This window comes from Nestor notabilis, unplaced genomic scaffold (genome assembly GCF_000696875.1).
Source record: "Nestor notabilis isolate BGI_N333 unplaced genomic scaffold, ASM69687v1 scaffold3822, whole genome shotgun sequence".
Lineage (NCBI taxonomy): Eukaryota > Metazoa > Chordata > Aves > Psittaciformes > Psittacidae > Nestor > Nestor notabilis.
This window is the reverse complement of record NW_009919500.1, coordinates 26,104-50,329: the sequence shown is the minus strand read 5'-3', so window position 1 is coordinate 50,329 and position 24,226 is coordinate 26,104. Positions and strand designations below refer to the sequence as shown.

Below are 24,226 nucleotides of genomic sequence, written 5' to 3'. Positions count from 1 at the left end.
AATGTGACTAGTGTAAATTCCGAATTTCTGTTACCTGCTATTCCACTCTACAGATGTGCTCTTGATAATTCTGTATTCCTTGCTAATGTAGATGTAGCCTTAGCTGTCATTTTCAGAAGTTGAATTTTAGCAAAACATTCTGAAGCACTCCTGTCAAATATTTATAGTAGAAATCTTGTACAGTCGATTCACTGTTTCCCAGTCTGGAGTAAATTCCTATTGGAAGAGAGGGGTTTTTTGTTATTAGAGTATAGCATGAATTCTCTGGGTTTTTACATAGGTGAAGGCGTGCTCTTTCATTAGTACTAGGTGTAAGCTTATAGAAGTTAATACAGAAACCTGTTGGTATTAGAGATTTATTATACACCTAAATTTCTGTAGCTACCTATGTTTGAATTTCTGGTGGTTGGTAGGGTTTTCTTGTTTGTTTTTTTTTGGGGTGGGCTTTTTTGTTTGTTTGGTTTTGGTTTGTTTTTTTTTTTTTTAAATGAAATAATCCTGGCTTTTTATATCGCTGGCTGTAAATCTGTCAAAATGCTTACATTTGTTACTCTAAGGAGGAAACAGTTTTGTTTTATGTTTTTCTTGGTTTGGGTTTTTTTTTGTTACTTCAGGTGAAAAATGATTAAATGATTAAGAAAAAAAGTTGAACAGTATTTTGAATAATAGGGCATTGATAACTGATAATGTGCAGGAAATATGTTCAAGCATAAAGACGTCCAAGCATAAAATCTGAATATCTGATTTTGTGTCGTACAGAGAAGTTTCTTTAGTAGGAAGCAGATTCTATGTTTTATTGAAAAGCATGAAATAGATAAGTGTGTTAGAGAAAAAGCACAGCTGTGCCTGTTAGATCAAGAGTAATGGTGCTGCTTGTTGTGACATAGGAGAATAATTTGAATGTAAAGAGTTTAACACTCAGTTTAGGGTTCTGATGATTTGAAATATGCCTAGTAAAAGACTGCCTAATAAACCAGTAACTGCATTAAGAAACAACCCTGAAGGAAACTCAAAGCAGACAGACCTAGGTTTCCCTGGAAGAACCTGCTAATGTTCTACATTTTCACTCTGAATGCAAATGTTTGTTGACTGTGTTCAGAACATGAGTTGAAATAGCACTGAACTGCAGGCAAATGGAAATAAAATTAAAATGGTAGTAAAATCACTTCTTCAGGTCAGAATTTGATTGTAAGATATACTGTGTGATCACGGGTTGAATAGTTTGCTTATATTTCTGGACCATAGTTCTTATAAAAGAGCTACTCTTTAAGAAAAGAAATTTTTTTTTTTCTCCTCAAATATTTGAAGCATTTATGTCTGGAAAGTATTTCACAGAGGGATTGTGAAATACCAACCTGGTACATAAAACTCTTAATGAAAATACTACCATCTATCAGTGTGATAGTTGGGATGGTTCTGCTTTAATAATCCAGTATGTGATACTTCGTTTTAGTGAACTTCCAAAGCAGTTTTCTCTTCAAAACATAATTGGCTTGGGGTTGAGAATTGAATGAATTCACATTTGCTTTTGATCACATGGTGAAGAAAATGGAAACATGCTATGATTTCTCTTTTCATGGAATCATGGAATGGTTAGAGTTGGAGCATGATCTGTTCCAACTCCCCTGCTATGGACAAGGGACACCTTCCACTAGACCACGTTGCTCAAAGGCCCGTCCAAGCTGGCCTTGAACACTGCCAGGGATGGGGCAGCCACAGCTTCTCTGGGCGTTTTCATTTACTTATATTTGTGTATTATTTGTGCTAACTGTATTATTTAAAAATACTTTTAAATTTATTAATTTATTTTGAAAATGTTCTCATCCTCTTGCCACTGTGCAGTGCTTGTAGCTTGAATTTATTTTTTTTTTTCCAGTGTACTATTTTTAAAAATAAACTGTTTCTGTTCAGTAAGACTTAAAAGGACATGCCCAGGGAGGCTGGGCCTTTTGTGATGGAGGAGCTCTTGTTTAGTCCATGCTGCTGAGGCAAATAAGGGGAATGGAGCCAAGCCTAAGCTAATGAATTTTACTAAGCTCATGAAGTTGGGGTCCATATTGTCAGTACCAGAAGGGTATAGAGAACAGTATATTGCACCAGGAAAGGAAGAAAGCAATGCAGGAATGGAGGTAGTTTCAGGGAGTCAAGTAGCATAAAAAAAGGAAGGAAAGAAAACGGTAGCATATGCAATCAGAAATAATTTAATTAAAATAATGCAGATAACTTTCACATGTTGATCTGTTTTAAAGTAATTGTAAACATGATGGTGTATACAGCGGGAATTGTGGCAAATGAAACTTAAAGAGGATTTGAGAGGCTAACTGAGCAAAACTAATGTTTCTCTTCTCCTGAGTAAGAACAGAACAGTAGGAATTTCTCAATATTGCATCTTGTATCATAGTGGGGACAAGATTCAGATTATGGTATGTCAGACAGTCTAATTAAGCTCTTCCTCGTTTTTGTAATCTTGTAGTTAATGTTAAAAAAACCCAAACAAACACCACCAAAACAATTTGCAGCACCCTCAGGTGTAGGGGAAGTAGAGGAAAAGAGCAGACCTTAGTGCAGCATTTCCTAATTTTCTAACTTGAGGATTGAACATTTTGAACATTCCTTCCCCTCTTATTCTGCCTTTCCTGTTCTGGAGAAGTAAGAAAGTGAGATATTACTTTGCTGTATACAACAGTATTAATCTTAGTTAAGTATTCTGTTAGGGAATTTCTCATAGTTTAGGTCTTGTGGGGGTTGGATGGGTGGGCAGGGTGTAGAAGTATGTTTGAATATGAAAGTTCTATGTGTCAGATCTGGTGTGCAAAACAGTTTTCTCAAAGTCATCTGCCAAAGAGAAAATGCCAGTCTCTGTTGTCAGTTACCAGTGTCAAACCAAAACAGCAGCCCTGTAACACCAACAAATTTGCTACATGATGATCCCAAAATCTTAACTGTAAAGCAACAATATAAATGTCACTCTTAAAATGATGTCTAGGTGAGACATAAAATTACTACAAGACTCAGTAAGACTGTGATTGCATAAATATTTGTAATATAATACATTAACTCAAAAAGACCCATAAAACATCACCAGCTTTAAAGTGAAGTCAAATATGGTTTTCCTTTCTATGTGACCTTTCTTCCTTCTTCTGTGGAAGAGGCAACTCAGACCTCTTCCATTATGTGAATTTGTAATGACACTTGGCTTGGAGATGAAGCATCACAGAGCTCTTAGAGCTGTATATGCATATATATATATTTATTTTTTTTTTTTGTGTGTGTATATATCAATGGCTTATGTAATTAATTTACTAGACAGTGAAAATTAAGGTTTCTAGTTCCAGGTCTAACCTTTAGAAGATTTTTCTTCCAACATGTATCTCTTGTTCCAACAGAAAGTACAGTAAATCACCAAGATTTGATCTTCTTTCCATATTTTGGGTAGACAGTATTTCAGTTTCCCAGGCTAGTAAGCTTAATTTCTTTTCACAGTGTTGCTAGAAATGATCTTATGCATCTTACCACTCTTACTACCTATAAAATTAAGCAAGATAATGAACCAACAAGCCCATCAAATACCCAAAAGTGTTCAGTCTGCTAAAGAGGTAAGTTAGAGGGATGAGGCAGTTCAGCAACTGACTTGGTAGTTTTCTAATGACCCTGTCCCGAGAAGTAACCTTTTGGGTTTTGGCCCCAAGGTTTGAGCTGCAGATGAATGGGATGCTCGAAGTCAGGTGTCACTGATAGCCATCTTTTTAGGATACTGTTCAGCTCTGCTACCATCTGCAGTAACAACATTTGTCCTGAAATGTCACTGCAGTGTGTATATTCAAAAAATGTTCTTTGTTTATTTTTCAGACACACGATGAACCCACTGATACAAGATACAGTTAGCTAAACAGCTATAAAATGCCCAAATTTGGGTCTTCAAAAACAGTTCAAGTTGAAAATTCTGATAGCGACAGCACCATGGTGGAAAAAACAACTGCAAAAAAGGTAACAAGATTACATTCATGTCCATTTAATTTCAGTGAAATGAATTGCACATGTTCTATCACAAATTTTGTTGCTGTAATAAGAAGAAATAAATCTGTATCCTGGTATCTTGAGTGCTGAAAAAAAGTGGCTTTAATTATACATTGAACTAGGGAACAGAATTTATGCCTTAGTGTAACTTGCAATTTAATTCAAAAGGAAGCTGGATGTGTTTGGTTTATTTGGTATAAGTTAGTGCAGTTTCCATATCTCCATATCATATGAAGCCTTTATACTCTCACAAGAACAATGATTCATATTATATTTAATTTTATGGCGTCTTACTCTTTGTAACAAACACATGAAACATTTCTAAAGGCCTATGACAGAGCACAGACCAGTGAACAAACAGAAGTTTCCTATGTTCCTTTGTAACACACGGACTAGTTTCTTCTGTCAGGACTTGAAAGCCAAATGCTGCAGAAGGGTTAAGAGTAACTCCTGTACATGGGAGTCCACTGTAAAATTGTACAATCCATTTTTGAATGTTGGAGAATGAAGGAATATGGGAGCTCCAGTAATACCGAAAAGGTAGTTTGTTGTTTGTAAATGTGAAGTATCCCATCATTTTCAAACCTCTCGAACCAAGTTGCAAATAATCCAGTTCTCCATTTTGTCTGCCTAGTACACTTGTGCAATAGACAATGAGTTTATTTGTAGGACTAATGAATAACAGAAGACAGAACAATATTCTTCATTGTGAATCACAGAATAGTTAGGGTTGGACAGGACCTTAAGATCATCTAGTTCCAACCCCCCCTGTCATGGGCAGGGACACCTTGCATTAGACCATGTCACCCAAGACTGTCCAACCTGGCCTTGAACACTGCCAGGGATGGAGCATTTATCAAGTCTTTGGGCAACCTGTTCCAGTGCCTCACCACCCTCACAGTAAAGAACTTCTTCCTTATATCTAATCTAAACAAGGAAAGAAATTAAATGATGACTGGTATATTGCCTTAAGGAGAGAGAATCCATTTATTTCCCAAATGGTCTTTAAAACTGTCTTCTCTGGAAATTGCGATTGTGTGTGTGTGATCATACATAATGTTACTAGTTGTTTGAAGCCTGTATTCTCTGTAAAACCGTTTGATGAATGGATGTAAGACAGGAAGAGATTAAAAAGCAGGGAAAGATTGAAAGATTCAACATGTACTTAAAACTGTTTGTCTTCTGAAAACATTCATAGAAAACTTAAGACTTTTTAGTCTCTTCCTAGTTTGTTTTATTGGTTCCAGTAAAGTGAGGCAAAGGTAGTTTTTCCTGCTAGCTGTGATGAACTATTTACCTAAGAAGAGGAAGATAACAGAGTAAAATGGGGAAAGGAAATTGGCTTACTAGTAAAAGGATGAAAGAATTTTGGGGTTTCCTTTTTTTTTTTTTTTTTTTTTTTTTTTCCCCTTTGTTTCTCCTGATCCTTGTTTGGGATATAGTCAAGTTAATTCAAGTGTTATTCAATACTTGGAAAGAGGGGGAATGTCTGGGACCTACAAGCAGCAAGAATAGGAAGGCTATTAGCAGTGAAATGTAGTGGTATTAAATACTGTCTTTTTATTTATACTTTTGTAAATAAGTGACATTTGTAAAGATTTTAGGTTATTTAACAGAAAAAAACCAAACTCTGGCTTTGTAAACTCTCACCTTTACATTTCGGTATTTCTGAAAAGAACTTTTGACACAGGAAAATCTTGAAGATATAAAGCTTCTCATGCTAGAAAAACTGACTTTCAGCAAAGCAAAACTAGTGAATTTGCTGGGATATGTTGATTTTAAAGTTCTTTTTTGCCTGTTTCTTTGCTAAAGGTATGGCTTGAAATGCTTGGGATATGTTTTTTTGTTGGTTTGGGCCTATAGGAATAGATTATCATATTTTTGTAGTGCAGAGTAATTTCTTCCTTCTCAGGCTTTGAATTTTACATACAAATTGTTCTACAATTTGAGTTATAAATAAATAAAGCAAAATAAAGAGTTTGCTTGTGAGGTCCCTTTTACCTCTTCCACTCTCTACCTCTGACTCCCCCTCACCTCCTCTCCATGTTGCTACTGCGGTTGTAGAAAAATGGTGCTAGTTTGGCTCTTGAATCTGCAACTGCTGCCAAAGGAACTGCTTTATCAGTAACCCTTCTGCACAGTTCAGTATTTGCTGGTTGTCTTGATGCCTTCCTTTCCAGTAATCTCCTGCCTCTGATCCCCATAAACTGTTCCCTCTCTGCTAATAACAATAGCAGTTACATCTGGTGAGCCACGTAACCCCCTACCCTGCTATCTCTGCAAAGTTGGGTAATCTTCTGAAGCAGAGATGTGTAGCTGTTTTGTCAGAACATTAAAAAGGAGATCTGAATTCATATGAAGATACAAATAACTGATTTCCAGGGAACAGAAGAGTGAGCATAGTGTCATTTATGTAACCACCAGGAAATACGGCAAATTTTGATTTGATTTAAAAAGAGTAAATTAACATTCTGTTTTTAATGTCACATAAACCCCTTTCATTGTGATATTGGTTGAAGTGAAGGTTTGTCCTTAGCTGGTTGCTTTAACAAAGAAATGTTTGTTGTTTACTGATGACCAGTCTACAGGAATTAGAAATATGGGCAAATGTCAGATTCTACCTCGGCTGTTACTTGAGATTAAGGTGCCAGTGAAAGCAGAATTACTTAGAAAATTAAAATCTAGGGGAAGATGGCAGTTTGACCAGGGACATAGATATGGAATCACAATGGTGGTCTAATTACATTGATACCAAAAATTAAGCTGATAAACTGCTTGCACTGTTGTATTCAGTCTTGCTCACCATCCACCTTGGCACAGTCTATAATGTGTTATTAGAGTAATGTAGGGTTTAGTTTGAGGATTGTGTGATACAAATTGAGATGTAGTATTGAAACTGTGAGATCCTAAATAAAATGGCAGAATTATGTAAGTTAGTAGTCCTGTATTCTTTATTTTTTAGCGTAATAAATATAGTTTGATTGCGTTTTTCATATTTTGAGAAAAACTAAGTACATAGTTAAGATGTTAAATAGTCACTTTAACAGTGACATAATCTGTTTTCTAACACATGGACAGGTAATTGTCAGAAGTGTTTAGCTGGCCCTTGAATAATATGCAGTCTTTCCCCTGCATTAGTAAAAGTAGACAAAATCTTGACAAAATGTAGTAATTTGGATTCAGCCTAGAAAATTAGTTAAAATTCAACAGGCAGTAGGGTAAGAGTAAAATTTGAGTTTGAACAACAGAAAATCATTAAGGCAAATCTGTATTAAATACACAAACATAAAACTCTGAAGTAAAGATTGACCAGGCCAAATCGATGGTGATAATATTAAATGAAATGTCTTTAAGAAGTAGTGGAAATTTCTGTAAAGCAGCTAAGGATTTTTCTTAATACATAAATACTCGCCACCATAAATTTAAAACCAGTAGTCTTTGAAGCATTAGAACTTCTTAAGAAAAAGTTAATGGATCTGTTAACCTAACATAATTGATGTAAGAAAGTACTGAGGCCTTACAAAACATGTGAAATAGTGTTCATACAAAACAGGGCATCTAACAAATGAACAGTAATATTAACACCAGTCCCTTAAAAAAAAAAAAAATTCTTATTATCAAAATAAAACCTGTAACAGCCTAAATATATGGTGTGAGCCTATTCCAATGGTTGATATATTAAGATAAAAGAAAAAACACCTGCAGAATTTGATTTTCCTTTCCTAGTTGGTGCAATACTGGTAGCTCTTACTGGTTGGGCACTCTTAGCTGTTAACTGGGGAATGTAGTAAAGTTACTGTTGTTATGGTACTTAAGTTTTTATATTTGTCCAGTGGAAGTTAATGCTTATTATGCTGTTCTAGCAACCAGTAAATAGCTATGTGAATCAGCTGTGTGTTAAGTTCTTCTGAGAGTTTAAAAATCATTAGGAATAACATCTCTGTTAATAAACTGAGTTTGTATTATATGTGCTTTAGGGTACATATATTTTTATGTCAGTGGCTCATCTTGGGAGCATAAAATAAATTGTGAGTGTGTACAGCAGATAAACCATTTAGTTTTTGCATGAGATATTTTGTAAATATAAGAACATAATGAAATTTTAATTTATCTAAATTTATTCTTTAGAACTTACGTGGCCACACCTCAGGAAGTAAATGATAGATCTGTGGTCTGAAGAAGAAAGACATTTGGGGTTTGTAAGAATTAACTCTCTTCTTAGAAGAGTCTAACGGTAGTGCCTAAAGCCTTTTTACTACCATAAAGGACACTCTTCAGTATGTAATTATCTTTGATAGGCAGAAAAAGAATGCTTATTCTCCCAGTGCTTAGTACATCTGCTAGATTATACGGCACTCTGTCGTCTCCTTTTGTGTATTGTCATTGATTGTCACAGTACCAGACAATAGAGCTGGAGTGGGATATCCAGAAATTGTCCAGACTGCTCTTTGTTAGCCTTCCGAGATGGTTTCTGTTGAACAGATTAAAAATGTGTTCCTCATCATAGCACACTAGTATGGTTTTGTTGACAGAGAAAATTCTTCCTTGTTACTACATCCTCCAGTGAGGCATGCATTAAATGTTGAGACATGCAGATCCAGTTCATCCATTTGCCCCAGAGTAGAATAAGCTGTACTCAGCTCTTGACAGATGTTTGCCAGACCTTTTCTTTAAAGCCTTGCCTGATGGAAATTCCAGTCTCTTTGGGCAATTTATTCTGATACTTAATTATGCTGACTGGCATAGTTAGATACTTAGTAGAAGGATGAATAACTTTTACTTGTCTCCTGTTGCAGTCTAAAGCCATTAGTTCTCTCACTGTAGTGGACATGGAGAGAATGTAATGCTTTGCAACAACAGTTTATTTATTTGAACATAATGAACCTCTTTAGAAAGTCCACAGATATTCTAAGTTACAGGTTGTTTTACAAAAGATGTCAACTTTGTTTTAGGTTGCTTGCATGGATCACATTAATACATAGAACTGTTCATGCTGAATTTTGAACCTTTCTTTGGACCCTGAAAAAGAGAAGTCCATGCTGCTGCAGTGACCAGGAGTAGCTGGAACAGTGAATGCTCACTTTTTAAATCAAAATGCCTGTTTTAACCTGCAGGGCTTGCTACTTCCTTTTGCCTGCCTTTATTAGGAGTTGAATCCAGGAGGCTGTTAAGAAGTTTCTGGCTTTTAATGTGGGGTCTTGTGATTGTACGGTTAATTTTGTTATCCATTTTTAAAACCTTGGTTTTATCCTGGCCTTTCTACTTCTGTTTTGTATTTAGACTGTTTTAGAAATCTGCAAGTCTTTTTGCTTTCCCTTCACCAGTGCTCTTTGCTTCTCCCTCTCTCCCAGTTGTGATGGTGTTTGCATATATAATTGCATCTTTATTTCAGCACTGTCACTGAAATTACTAAGTAGCATTGACTTGTACAGACTTCTCAAACACCCTGTTCATTCATCATTTGGGTTGGAAAGTCCGCCACTGGTGATGGCTAAATGTTTATTCAGCTAAGGAACAAAATACTCTCATGTTTTTTCAGTTTCTGTGTATAGCTGGTTCTTTCAATGTATCTTTTATCCAAAGCATGCATTTTGAACTGTCTCTCCTCCTAATTAGATCATCACAAAACTAGTAGTTGTTGATTATCAAAAAAGTAGTTCATCAGTCATAATATTTAACATAATGCATCTATAACAAATTAAGAATAAATTTAAAACTATTAAATTATTTAAGCAGCTTGTGTCTCTTCGAGCACCTACTGGTATTGTACTGATTAGTACCAAAAAGAGTACCAAAATACCAATATATTGTACTGGTTAGTACCAAAAAGCCCATTTTTATGCTTATCAACAGCAAAATTTTGCCTTTTTTTTTCTACAGGACAAGTTGAAAACCAAATTCCTGCTTAGGAATTTTAAGTTCTTTTTAACAGATCCTTTCTATTGAAAGGGGGGGGAGGGGCTGTTCCTTTGGGGTTTTGGAGAAGGGTTAATTTTGGCATGTGGGTTTTATTCTGTGTTTTGTTTAGAGTTTGGGGTTTGGTGATTTTGTTTTGGATTGGGGTTGGGCTTTTTCTCAGGTTTCCAAATTCAGGGTGAAGATAGGTTTTTCTCTGGGGGTATTTTTCTCTTTTACTTCTGGAATTCTCCTGACATAGGCTGATCTCTTCTTTCTGATTACCCTGGTGCAAACATTTGTCAGCTGAAGATTGTAGAGTGTGTTTGCAGGGTTGGTTTTTTTGGGTTTTTTTTTTTTGCAATCACTTCTGTCTACCCTTTTGGCAGTAGTTTAAACTCAGAGGGTTAGATGATGTAATCAAACTATTCTTCTTACCTGTGTTCATTTTTTTTTTTTTTTTTTTTTTTTAAATGAAAGGTGCCTTTGGGAATAGTACCTTTACTTGGAGTTATTTTTCTAATTTTCCTCTAATCAAATAAATCTTTTAACTTTTTCCTTCGAAAGTACCAAGGAGCAGCCTTTTGTTTTTCACTGATTGGCAAACTAGTGTGTGTTCCTCTTCTGCAGCCTTTAGAAAGTTAATCTGTTAATGGTTTCATCCAGTCATCTGTTAAGTGATAGGGAGCTGTGGAGTTGTGGTAGCTGACATAGCTGGATAATGTGCTTCTGCAGCATGTAATGAAATGAAAACTTTACATCTCTACTTTGCATCTTGGTTGGTAGGCCAAACTGTTGTGGTTTGCAGAGGGTTCTCTCAAGCGGTCTTCTCACTAATCTTACACCTTTTACGTACTTTGACCTCCTATATTACCAAAGAAATCAATCATAAGCCAATATTGGGCCCATCCAGATTTTTATGTTTATCTTGAACTATGTTTTATAAGCCATAAATCCCAGGTTTATACAACTAAGAATAACAAATAGATTTTAGTTTCTTCATAGATTTTCTCAGTTCTTAGTAAATTTTTGCTTTAGAAAATGAAAAGCTATACAATTATTCTTGTTGAAATAGAGAGTTCTGTATAGATGGATTACAGGGTGGGGGTGGAGGCAGGGGAGGGTTAGAGTGGGGTTTGAGGGGTTTTACTGTGTTCCTATTCACAGTATGAATTGCAGCATGGGCTTTTAATGTGATTATTTTGTTATGGTCAGGGAAGGAAATGGGGCTGGTCATTAAGACGTAGCATATTCTTGTCCAGTTTGTGTTCTTCCTTTGCTTATTAATCAAGGCTCTAATAGGGAACAGCAGTTCTACAGTGATGTATCTGGAAGTAGAAATAACACAGAAGGTGCTCATTTTAAAAATAAAGAAATGCCATTGATTATTTTTAGTAAGGTTACCTTAATAGTTTTTCAGTGAACTGTTATATGCATACTTACATACATGCACATACATTCTCACATAGCAATCTTTTCAGTCTGTATACATTATAAGACTATTCTGCTTTATGCAAAAATTACTTAGTATACTTTTTATTTATATTAGAGCAAGGACAAGATTGCATCCTACAGCAAAACTCCAAAAGTGGATAGGAGTGATGTGAGGAAGGAGATGAAAGAAAAGTCTTCCATGAAACGTAAACTTCCTTTTACTGTTAGTCCATCCAGAAATGAAGATCGCAATTCAGACACAGGTAGAACCTTTTTATTTCCTTAACTAATTATTTGTTGCTAAAATGCATCCTAATTTAATTAATTGTATATTATGTTTTTATATTGATTATTTTTCCCTATAGAAAAGGATACTAAGTATAAAAGTTGCTTGCTTGCTTCTAATTGTTGCATCTCAGTCTGATAGGCTTTCATCCTATCATTAGCAAGAGCTAGCATGCCAGCATAGTTTATCCACATTATCCAGTTGTTTCCTAACCTCATTCTTTTGCTTCTATTTTAGTAATAAATGATTCTTTTCATTGTCACCTGTAGAGATCCATTTGTTTAAACAAATAAACTGATGAAAAGACGTGTTAATTGCCTCAAATTGAGATAGCTATCAGCCTTCCATAGCCTTTCTGAGGGAGGGAGAGTTGGAAAAATTGGTAGATGTACTATCCTCCATAGAAAAGAAGAGGATGCTGAGGTTATGAAACTAACTAAACTAGCCACGGAGAGTGAACTTTTTTGAAGTCTGAGCTCCTATGATCTGTTCAAGATACCTTTTCCGCACAGGCTGGTAGTTCTTCCTAACTTAAACTTATTCTATTGGAACTGATTACAAGACTTCAAAATACTATTCTTGGCTCTTTTCAAATCAAGATGGAGGGATCTGGATGTATTCCGAGAGTACCTCTGAATCTAGGTAATTAGTTTTCTATGTTGTAGTTCACTAATAGTTATGTCAGTAGCAAAACAGTATCTGTGCCCTCTTAAAAGGCCACCAGAAGGCATGTTTCCCAAATTTCTTAGGGGCTCAGTGCTATGGTTTCTTACACAGTGCTCATTATATATTTGAATATTTTCATAAACAGGTAATTCCCTGAATATGGTTAGATTTAAATACAAAGTATAACTATATACTTGAGTACATGTTTAATTTTTGGCCAGAACTGATATAATGCAGATTTGGTTTCTGGATATTGCATACAAATTTTTTTTACTGTAAAGAGAATATGGCATGAAATCAAAATTTGAAATGGTAACATTACAAAACAATACTCTTGCCTTTAGATCTCTCTTTTCAGTGGTTTTACAAAATTCTGGAGTCTTACACTATTCATGTTACCACTTGATTCTTAAAAGACCATGTATAAATTAGAAATATGCTTCCAGCATCTGCTTTATTAAATTTATCGCTTGGTATTAGACCCTACCTATTTTTCACCATGGAAATAAATATATTTAGAAGTAATATTTAGTACTCATCTAATGTTTTCTGTGTTGAAAATCTTTTGTCATCTCTCCCCACACCCATCAATTTTAAATAACATTGTTGCAGCATCTTGTAAGGTAACGTACTTCTCTGTGTTTCTCTTGCTATAGCATCTGTTGTCAGAATTGCCACAAAGAAGATATTACTCTAGGAACTTAGACATGCATAAAAACACAGAGCACGCACTATAAAATCTTTTCGTTACAAGTTGTAGCAGGGAGATGAAATAAACAGTTCAAGTAGGAACAGGAAGTACTTAATATAACAATAAAAGGCACATAGCTTTTAGCTACTGTGTAGCAAGCATCGTAGCTTGTTGTCCATTTCTTTTCTGCTGAGGTAAGGAGGTAAGAGCAAGTACCTCCTTTCGCAGATATGGAACTTGGTACACAAGCTTTCCAGAAACTTTTTAGAGGCAGGAGCATTACCAGGATGAAAAAATAGTTCTTTGTAATGCTGATTCTGTTCCTCGCCAAGTCGATTAGACCAGTGGGAATTAGCCACTTACACTGGTGCCAAGTTTGTCACTGACATAGATCAGGACTGACATCAGTGATCACTGAAGTGCTGCTTCTGTCAGAAACTTGGCATTATGCTTTGAAAAGGTTTGTCATCACTGGTAGCTGTGAGAGCAGAGTTCCCCTGCTGACTATGTACAGAGAATGTCAAATGTTATTTGAGAAGGAAGAATGTAAGTTTTTGGAGATCAGAGTCAGGAAAAAGAAGAGGTGGTGAAAAGTTTCTTATCAGCTACTAGTGCTAGTGTTAAAAAAAAAATAAATCATCATCTCTGTTTTTTTTCTGATACTTCTTGCAAATCTGTAGTGGTAGTCTAGGTAGATGGTCAGAGGTTGTGTATACAATTCGTAAGTGGAAAGATTCTGACAAAATATGTGATTTTACCTCATTCTTCCCACTGTCCATTGCAGGATGGACAGTTCTAGGATGTGTACTTTGTCCCTTCCCAGTAGTTTTATTTTCAATATTCTCCCAATATGTTTTTTTCAGAGTTCAGAATAGCAAAATGTTCTTACTGCTTTGCTAAATAGTTTCTCTGTGACAGGTACGACTGTTGTGTTTGATTTTCAAATGTTTTTAAAGATTTAGGGTCTTCTAAAAATGTGCCTGAGAGAACAGAAGTCAAGAAATGCCATAAAAAGTAGCTTTAGCATTAAAAAATTGATTTAATGAATAGTTTCATTGAGTAAATTGTCTATCTCCATGGTACTATGACAAGGTTGCTAGCTGATTGTAGAAACCCCATGATAATTGAGCTTCATCCTGTTTAGGCAGGTGAATCAGTCAAAGAATTGGAATGCATAATTTTTAGAGCTTTACATCATTAGAGTTGTCTTGGTTCTGTCTCCAGTATATTTATTAATAAACTAAGATTTTTGTCATTCTTGCTTTATTTTTGCAAAAATTGCCCCCGCAATTACACCTTTTGCTTCTTTTTGTGCTGGGTGCTTTTTTGTTCAGGTATTGTCTAGAAACTGTAAATGATAATGAACATCAACAGCCAAACTGAATACTAGGTTAATTTGGAAATTTTATTAAATTTGATTCCTGCAAAACTCTACAATAAGTAAATTTTACACCCAGTCAGTTTTGGCAAGACTGGAATCAAACAGCATTTGTAGTGTCCTATAAGAGTCTAGAGCAACAATAATCCTCCAGTTTATCTAAATTTATATTCAGTGGTTTTGCCTAAGAAACTGCTGCAATAAATTAGTATTGAATTTTCAGATTTAGCCTTTAGGTTACTTTCTTAATAATTTCATACTGGTTAGGACTGAGTCCAGTTGCCTGAATGCAATCATGCAGTGCCAGCTGAGATGTCTTCACAGGGATGAAAGATTTGAGTAACAGAAGAGCTGTGGCCTTCTGGAGAGGCCAGTGGGACAACGAAATGGCACTACATGCCTTTCTTTAAGCAATAGCATTCTATTTTCAATTTCTTCTGTTGTGCAGGGGTGTGTCTGTTACACTGTCCTGGTTTGGACAGCTTCCTAAACTGAGCACTCAGTTATCACTTCCCCATTCTTTTATCAGAGCAACCACAAAAAACTAATATGATGCATACATACTGCAGTCAAATGTATTTATATTACAAATTTGGCAGTATAGGTTTAACCCTTATTTAAACTAATCTCATAAAGGATTATACATGCAAGCTTTGATGAAGATTGATAAGACTGGATTGTGGAAGGAGAAGCATTTTTCATAACTTTCTTAATAAATTCTCTGATTTTAAGTCTCCCAATCCAAAACCAGAATTTGATTGAAAAGCCATCACTTATTTGGACTACTTAAATAGCATTATTTAAATTTTGTTAGTTTGTTTAATATATAAATGCAGATCAGAAAAATCTTTTCATTGTGAAGATAGGCTTTTTTTTTCTTCGTTTTCTTGTTACAAAGTTGATTATTCAGGAAGAACAACAAGAGTTATAATTACACTGACTGCTCATTTTTCATCTTTCCTTGGAAATTACGTTCTCTAGATTCTCTATTTATACTAGCATCTCAGTTTTGTTTTCTGACCCTTTCAATTTCTGTCTTTAAAGTCGACCAAACATGGCACAGTCATATTTCTTTTAGCATTTAATTGACATCCAGAAGAGCAAAACAACTGTCCTCTTCATGTTGCATGTATATGTCATAGTGACACAATTTCTGTACTTGTGCTTCCCATAGTTACAGAGGTTAGTGAGGCTGTTTAAGGGACTGTTTACAAGCTCACACTGTGTTGCTCCTTCCTGGGTTTGGACTTACTGTTCAACTAGTAGAAGTTTTTATTGTTTGGGCTAGAGGCAGTAAAGTGGAGGTGGTTTTGCATGTGTGTGTGGGTTGGTTTGGTTAAATAAATACGCAGTAAACTTGGTTAGTTCGGTATCACAGTAGTACCTTGATATCTCTACAGTGTACAGTATACTGTGAGGTCTCTTCCATTGCAGTCTAATCTTTCTCTTTCACTGAGAGTCAGAAGCAGCAGTCAGTTCTGACGTCTTTCTCTTTAAAATAACATCAATCAGATTATGACAGTCACACAGATCTCAATAACTCTGTCTCTTGACTTCATCAGCTGCAGAACTGATCATCTTGACCTGTCTTCTACAGTTGTTAGTAATAAGCATATCAGTCTCTTGTATATCACTATAACTTCCCTAGAAGTTTTAACTTCCTTGGCAGCATTTATTTCAAACGGTTCATATTTTACCTTTGCATGGTCCTATTTCTTAATCCTGTTATTCCTTACAATTTGCATTATGATAGGAGATCTGTATTAAACCAGACTATTCTGACACCTGAAGTTTGATTTTGGTCTTTTTGCTTTACTTTTTTTATCCACCGAGGTGGTTATTTTACTAAATAGGATGTTCTGTTAGCTTGGCTAACAGCTTTGAGAAATACACGTAAAGTTATTTAATAATTTATTTTCCAAAAACGTTTAAAAATGGCTTGACTGGAAATTTGTAATTTATCCAAACTAAACAAATAAAAAAAACCCCCACAACATACGTAACTGGCTGCCTTGGAATGTAATCTGTCATGTGTAAGTTCTAAATTGCTGGTGATTCTGATGTTTCTAGTCATAGTATAAGCACTGTGAATGAATTTCATGAAGCTCCTCTGAAAATAAGTGCTCAAATGCACCTAAATCAGTGGTTTGCTTAACTTGGCTACTTTTAAGTCCTTTTATTAAGTGTTAGGTGAAAACCTTACATTGCAAAAGGCAAATCTTAAAAGGAATGTTGTCTATGTAGATTTGGATGCATATTATGAAGGTTATTTAATAAAGATAATTGAACATGAAACCACCTGAAGAGCTTTGATTTTTATATTTTTTAGTAACAAGAAATTCTCTGATATTCTTTCCAGCTGCTGAAGAACACCAAAAAGTGTCAAGAAAGTGAATGTAAAAGAAACTTCTATTCCACTGACTCTAAAGACAAAATGCTCAAAATCTTAAAAAAAACAAATAAAAAAAAAGAACCAACACCCCAAACTTAATTGACTGTCATTTTTACACATTAAATTCTATTTAAACTAAATTTCTTAAACTGATATTTCTCTATTAGGGAAGTTGCTACTCTAAAAGTTGCATAAACATCAAGTGCACATCCGTGAAAAGTTTTCTGTTACCTCAAGATAAGGAATATCTAAGTCAAAGTTCCTAAATGTTCTTAACAGGAACAACTTCTCCTGCTAAATATAGTGTACTGTGTGATGATATTACTGGAATGAATGCATGAAAACAAATCTTATAATATATCCTGCTATAACAGGTTCACAGTAATTTCTAAGAATTTTTCTGTGGATTTGTGTAGCTTCTTTATCAGCAGTTGCATTGTTGTTTTCCTGAGATTTTAAAAAAATAGTTTTTTACTATCTTATTTATTTATTGGTGTATAAAAAGTTCTATATGCTCTACTCCCTTACTTTTGCTTCCTTTCACCCCTTTTGTCTTGTGTTGTTTTATCTTGTACATTCAGAACCAGGGCATATGCATGAGATCTTGAGAGGGGGAAGCAAGAGCCTCTTACAGGACATACTTCATATTTTAGATATATTCTTGATCATGTTAATTTTGTGTATTGAACTGCTCAGATTTACTGAAAACACATATGAAGTCTCTCAAATTTTAATAATTGTGTCTTTTTTGAGTGGTAAGGGCATAATTAAAATATAACTTGATGAGGGCAATTGTATGCTTATTTGGTACTTTAATTGAGAAGCTCTAGAAATGCTTTGCAAACACTGTGTCAATGAAGAGTAATAGAAGAATAATTTTCCCACCACTAAAATGCTTTGGAATACGTAGGATCTTCATGTTGTTTAACAACACTAAACAGGAGGCAGGAGTAAACTGCACTCATTTACTTATTAAGTTTTTATAACAACATTATTAAAAGAACAAAAACTAACAACAACAGAACCAACCAAACAACCCACACATACACAAAAGAAAAACCCTGAACCAAAACCCAGCAGATAAAACCACCTGGAAAACTACATTGTATAGTAAAAAAGTAAAAGGTAGACCATCAAAATATTTATTTTAATTATTTTGATGTATTATTTTTTTAAGCTGAGTATAGCTATAAAGTTGCAAGGAACAATTCAGAATGAAAATGAATACGTTTTTGAAGAAAAGAGTCATAAGCAGTAAATAGCATAAGCTAAGAAAAAGCAGATCATGCCAGACAAACTGAAACATAGTGTTTTGATGTAAGCACTAAGTTAGTCAATGAAGAGTATGCTATACATTATCCTTGGAGAGAGAACTGCATATTCACAGTTAAAAGCTTGAAAGTACAATTTCAGTGTTAGTTTTCTTTAAGATTTTCTGTGCAAATGTTCTACCAATAGGGCAGTAGCCTTGATTTGGATATTCATGAGTATGAGATGGATGCGGTTTGGAAAAATCTCATGTATTGCTTCAGTAAAAGGGATCTTGTTTCCTTTTTAAATGTGATTCATACATTTGTAGGATTTTTTTAATACGTACATAGGTCTGTAGCTTTCCATTCTTAAAATAGTCTTGCTTATAACTGTTTAGTCTGTAAAACCACATATTTCTGTTTTGGTCATTATGGCATTCAAGGTGCGCACTATTTACGTGCCTTCCTGTGTCTGAATAGCACTGCATTACTAAAGCCTAGAAGATGCGATTTAGAGATGGTTAGGAAGGCAGAAAATGAGAGGAAGCAAGTGAAACGAGGAGGGCCACAGAGAGGGCTTCAGGCAGAAATGGAGAAAATCAAAAGATGAGGAATGGACAGTTTGGGGCTTAATGAAGTGTGGGATGGCATCGTTAGGAACCTCAGGGAGACTTAAGCTTGTAATTTGTATTTTTTATTAATTTTTGTGTCTCTGCAGAAAGTCAGGGAAGTTTGCCTTAGTGGAGTCACCTGTTTTAAGATTTTCTGCATTTGCAGATGACAGGATTTGCTTTTGTTTTTTGTTTTTTGAGGTTTTTTTTTTTTTAATTAAAGCATTTATCATACAGGTGTTTGAGGTTGACATTTAGGAAATGAAACTGGGAGACCAGTGTAATCATGGGGACAAGTAATACCAAAATCCCCACCCCCTACTTTCACTTAGCTTAATTGCATTTCACAGAATCACGGAATTGTTAGGGTTGGAAGGGGCCTCTGGAACTCATCCAGTCCTACCCCCCTGCCAAGGCAGGGCCACCTAGAGCAGGTTACACAAGAACATGTCCAGGCAGGTTTTGAATGTCTCCAGAGAGGGAGACTCCACTCCACGACCCTCCTGGGCAGCCTGTTCCCGTGCTGTGTCACCCTCAGCATAAAAAAGTTCTTCCTCATGTTGAGTTGAAACTTCTTGTGCTTAGTTTATGGCCATTGCTCTTCATCCTGTCACTGGGCATCACTGAAAAGAGTCTGGTACTATCAGTTTTTAAAAATTAAAGTTTAAACATTTCCACAATTTTTTTTAGTATGGCCCAAAATACTAAGATTAACTAAAACTGGATGAACAGTGTTTCATCAGATGGTAATTGGTCACAGTAAGAATAAGTTGAAATAACTTATTACACAAAAAGCTAAAAAGATCAGCGTGGTGACCAGGCTTATTTAACCGATAGTACCAATCCCCAACCAAGCCTCAACCAATGCCCAGCCAAATTCTATTTTAGTATGGCCAAGTCTGATTAATCAGTCCAACAACTTTTCCCCCCAGCCTGCTTTTCATGTATTACACATTCCCTGATGTAATCTTTAGATCTCAGCTTCTTTGTGCCAGCCTGGATTACCTCTGACTGTGGGATGCAGAGTCCTGTCTGGCTATTAAAGGCCTGTTGGCAACGTGGTCAGTAGGGAGGCTTCTAAAAGGTGACGGTGCAGTAGATTGAGCAGGATCTCTAGAAAAGCTCAGAGTTTGGAGATGTTTCTGTTGGTTAAGTCTGTTAGAATATTCTTCATACCATTCCTTCTTGACAGTGGTGGTTAAAGATGTTTTTTTCAATTCTTTCAAAAAATTGGATTCCAAATTACCTAATTTGTGAATAAGGTTCCTTGAGCCATCTTTTATATCCAGTGTTTTTATATTCAAGTAGTAAACTTAGCTCTGAAGAAAAAGGTAGACATTATAGATCTGACATGTAAGTAATAAAAGCTGCTTACAAGTTATAAAATGTTGACTTTGATAAAAACTTGTTAAGACAGAAAAATAGCAGTTGCCTGGAAAGATGAGATAATTATAGAAAATTAATGGTTTTCATTCCACATAAATGCAAACTACTATATCTCTAGAAAATACAGTTAAACAGTAATGACCAGGTAGGGAGATCTGCGGAAAACAGTTGCACCAAAAGAAATTAGGTGCTCTGAGAGTTTGTACTTGATTAATTTAAGAGCATTAAATACTGCTCCAGTTAAAAGCGATTTAGTCAAAGTCACTAAATCACAAATCAGTTGTTTTCTATCCTACTTTTAACCTAAATGCCTGTGTTTGGTTTACAAGACCTTTATGCAGAAAAATTAAGGAAGAAATTTTGAAAAGTATGGCAGATATAGACTGAAGTTTCCAAATTACACAAAATTCTAGGTTTGAAAATCATTAGGTGTTAAAAAGTTGTCTGATTTCAGAGCACATTTAACCAATGAAGACCTGTGAGAGTCTGTAGGTACCGAAGAGCTTTAGAAATGGTCTGTTTATTCAGATGTGTAATTTTAGCTCCTGGTTTAAAACTTGGACATGAAATATTAAATAACTTCTGTAAATACTGATAAAAGGAAAGAACTTGTGTATATAAAACAGCTGTATGATTTTGAAGGATATTAATTTGGGAGAATAAATTGCTGTAAGGTGAAGTAACAGGATGGGTTTGAGAGAAATGGTCTTTTATCCAATTAGCTAACAATACCAGTGTTAACAAGGCTTTTCCTAATTTTTAACATGGTATCTTGAGAGAAGTAGAATAGAGCAGTCTCAGGTCTGTACTCAAGGCTGAAAACTGACCAGCTGATCTTACAGAATCTTTTTAAGTGCCTGACTTTACTCCCTGTAAATTGAAGTTGTGACATAGACAGTCTTCCTGCTGTGAAATAGGTTTTTCATCTTTCAGAATTGTTTAGTAATCCTCACAGCTTTAAGTGCTTTAACTCGGGAGCTTATCCTGATATGATTAGAACAAGTAACCAAAACTAATACAAATGCAGTAAATTAGAGATACAGTTTCTGGTTTTCATCACCAGTAACCAGTTCACATACCTGGAAAGGATGCTTTTAATTTCTAGAAAGATGTTCTAATGCAACAGCAGTTTGAGTTGTTAAATGTTAATATTTCCAGAGAAGGAAGGTTCGGAGAAAAAGAAAATGAAGAAGGATGCTGGAAATAAGAAAACACCACCAGTTAGCATTCTTTTTGGTTATCCTCTGTCAGAGCGCAAACAGATGGCACTTCTCATGCAGATGACAGCAAGAGACAACAGTCCAGGTGAGCTTGTGAAGTTAACAGCTTTCTTCCTCCTGCCTGTTTAATTCTGTCGCAGTCAGAATATTCTGAACCCTGTTGTTTTTCAACAATCCTTAATTTTACTGATTTTTTTTTTTAATTATTAAAACTTTTTTGCATTGACGAGCAATACGATAACAATTTCTTGACCTTTTATGTTTATGTGCAGAAACTTGCAATATAATAGCTGTGAAACCTGAAAATCTGTTTTCTTCCTTTGATTATTTTTGCCTTTTTGTGTTATTTAAAAACTGAAATATTATCTGTTGGGGGGGGATATCAGTTTTGTTTCTTTTTTATGATCTTCAGCTACTATCTCATTATCTCAATTTGGAGCAGGGTTTTCATTTAGAAGGAAAGTGAATTGTTTCCTTAAGATTTAATGGGAGAGGGGAGACACCTTGTTTTGAATTCAGAACTTCAAATTGTCCTTGCTCCAGCTGTATTTAAAAAAATCTTTGTTTGTGTATGTTCTATAGGTGTAACATTTTTAGAAAATCAGCATTTAAAAGTGAATGATTACATTTCCTTAAGAAACTATACAGTCCGCCCAAAACCATTTGTGTTGGCACAGCTGAGGAAGTGCATAGAGTACAATACATAGTAGTTCCTCGAACTGGCATCCCGCTACATAGAAATATAGTGGAATTGTGCAGGAAGAAGCAGAAGTAGGGTAGATATAATCTGCACGGTTATGCTTTGTCATGTTTCAGCAGTATTTATGCCAGAGTTTGTGAACCCTGCAGTCTGGATAGACTTCATCTGTCTTTGAAACCTACTTTAAAAATAGTGAGATATTGCAAAACACCCTTTTGCACATTGAAAATAGGCATTTTGTTGATACAAATCAAGTGTCAAATGCATCCTTTATTTAAATATAATTATTCATTAGTTATTATTATCATCTTTGAATACAAGAGTTAAAATGAGCTAAAGTAAAAATAGTGTTAAATAACTTCTAGTGACCATTTTAAAACTTATTTTGCAGATTCCACTTTAAATCATCCCTTACAAACAACACCAACACAAAAGAAAACTCCAACCTCTTCCTCAAGACAAAAAGACAAAGTTAACAAGCGAAATGAACGAGGGGAAACTCCTCTACATATGGCAGCAATTCGTGGGGATGTTAAACAGGTTAAGGAACTAATCAGTTTAGGTGCAAATGTGAATGTAAAAGATTTTGCAGGTAAGTTGATACATGTTCTCTTAACGGTACTAATTCATAATTAATGCTGAAGTCATTATCAGAGGTTTCATTTCAGTTCATGCTATATGCAAATGAAAACAACTTACTAGAAATACTTAAATCATGTTTTTTTATTTCTGATAGCAGTGGTAGTTCTGGCACATTGTAGAACCTAGTATATTATTAGAACAGTATATTAATACCTGGAGGTTTCAGATGTGGCCAGGCAGTCAGTAACTGATAATGGGACTGTAGGTTATGTGAGGAGATGCGAAGTTTAGTAGCAGCAAAGGTGACAGTGTAATGTATATTGTCTTCTCACTGGGACAGCTAATGTACACTAAAGCAGATGAGTGTAGTATAGCTTGCACTTGTCATTTAGTTCTGCTAGATTAATGATAGCTTTGATATGTCAGTATTTGCTGTGATTTCAGCACTGATTGATGAACTTTAAGGTGAGTTGCAACTTGTACCATATTCTTAGTATCTTTTATTTGGTATCTTTTTTTACTGTCTGTTTGTCTGTAAGATCTTTCAAATAATTTTTTGGTACCTGCTGGAAAACTTTTGCCTATTTTGCTTTTGATACATTCACAGTAGATAAGTTTCTGCATGTTTTAGTAAAAAATCTGTTGAGTAAATAAAAGATCCCCAAAGTAATGCTTTCACAGAAGATAGAACCTGCAGTTCTGAGTTCAGTAGTTGCCAGTTGCTGATTGGCCAGGCACCAAATTAAATGCATTTACATACTGAGATAAGCCAAAGCACTTTCTGTTTTTCCCTCAGCCAGTGTAAAAGAGCCTAAGACTTAGGAGCTGGAGTATTGGGTAGAGATTTAGGGCATAAAAGGAGGTTGGGGTAATGAGGAAAGATGGAACAGAGTGAAAGGAAGGCTGAATTACAGGGTAGAGGGCTGGGTAAGGTGTGGAGGTTGTTGTGGGATTGGGGTCTAAGAGACATCTATAAAAAGATAGGATTTAGGCACATGTTTCTCTCTTAAAGGCAAGGATAACTCTGAAAAGTAGTGTAAGTATCAAGTGCACATTATATAAACAGCATAAGAAATTGCTGCTAGTACTCTGCTTCTCAACATTGGCTCTAAACACTGGCTTTTTTGCATTCACAGTAGAAGTGGATTGTGGGAAAGTAAAGAAGTAAATGTAAGAAGGGGCCATACTGCTTTTGGGTTTGTTTAAAAAGAATGTGTTCCTGGTGTGAAGGGTAATGCTGAAGAAAAGGTGATAAAATTTGTGGGTAGCTGCTGGCATCCAAAGGAATAAAGATAATACTGAGAATTCTCAGTAGTATAATTAAGTGGCAGCGCTATCAGTTTCAGGTTTTAAGAGGCACTGCATAATAGAAGCAAAAATATAATGAAAGTCTGCATGAGTATTTTAACTAGACCTACAGCAAAGCCTGCTCTTAAAGGTGCTTGGTTTGTGGATCCGAATGGTTACAGTGAGAATTACATTCTTAATGGGAATGGCTGAGATGGGCTGAGGTAGCGGGCTCCAGCGGGAGAAATTGGGAGCTATATGATACAATTAGTTGTCAGCTCAAACTTAGTATCAAGAGAAGGTATTAACTAGATGGACTAAAATCTGGATTTTAAGTAGTAAGCAGATCAGTAATTTCTTGGTTTGCAGAGAGTAGCTGAATTTGTGTTTGAAGATGAGGCTGCCCAGACTGATACGTAGAGGAAGAAAAG

The 24,226-nt window shown here is 35.4% G+C and overlaps 1 protein-coding gene across 1 annotated transcript in view; it reads left to right on the top strand.

Moving 5' to 3' along the window:
* Positions 1-3,847: 3,847 nt before the first annotated feature.
* The window catches only part of ANKRD12 (ankyrin repeat domain 12), a 43,127-nt gene continuing 22,748 nt past the window's right edge, over positions 3,848-24,226 (top strand). Inside the window, exons 1-4 of the mRNA XM_010010243.1 lie at positions 3,848-3,987; positions 11,462-11,609; positions 21,165-21,311; positions 22,318-22,518. Of these exons, the coding sequence (XP_010008545.1) occupies positions 3,901-3,987; positions 11,462-11,609; positions 21,165-21,311; positions 22,318-22,518 (583 nt within the window). The 5' untranslated portion in view covers positions 3,848-3,900. The remainder of the gene's footprint in view (positions 3,988-11,461; positions 11,610-21,164; positions 21,312-22,317; positions 22,519-24,226) is intronic.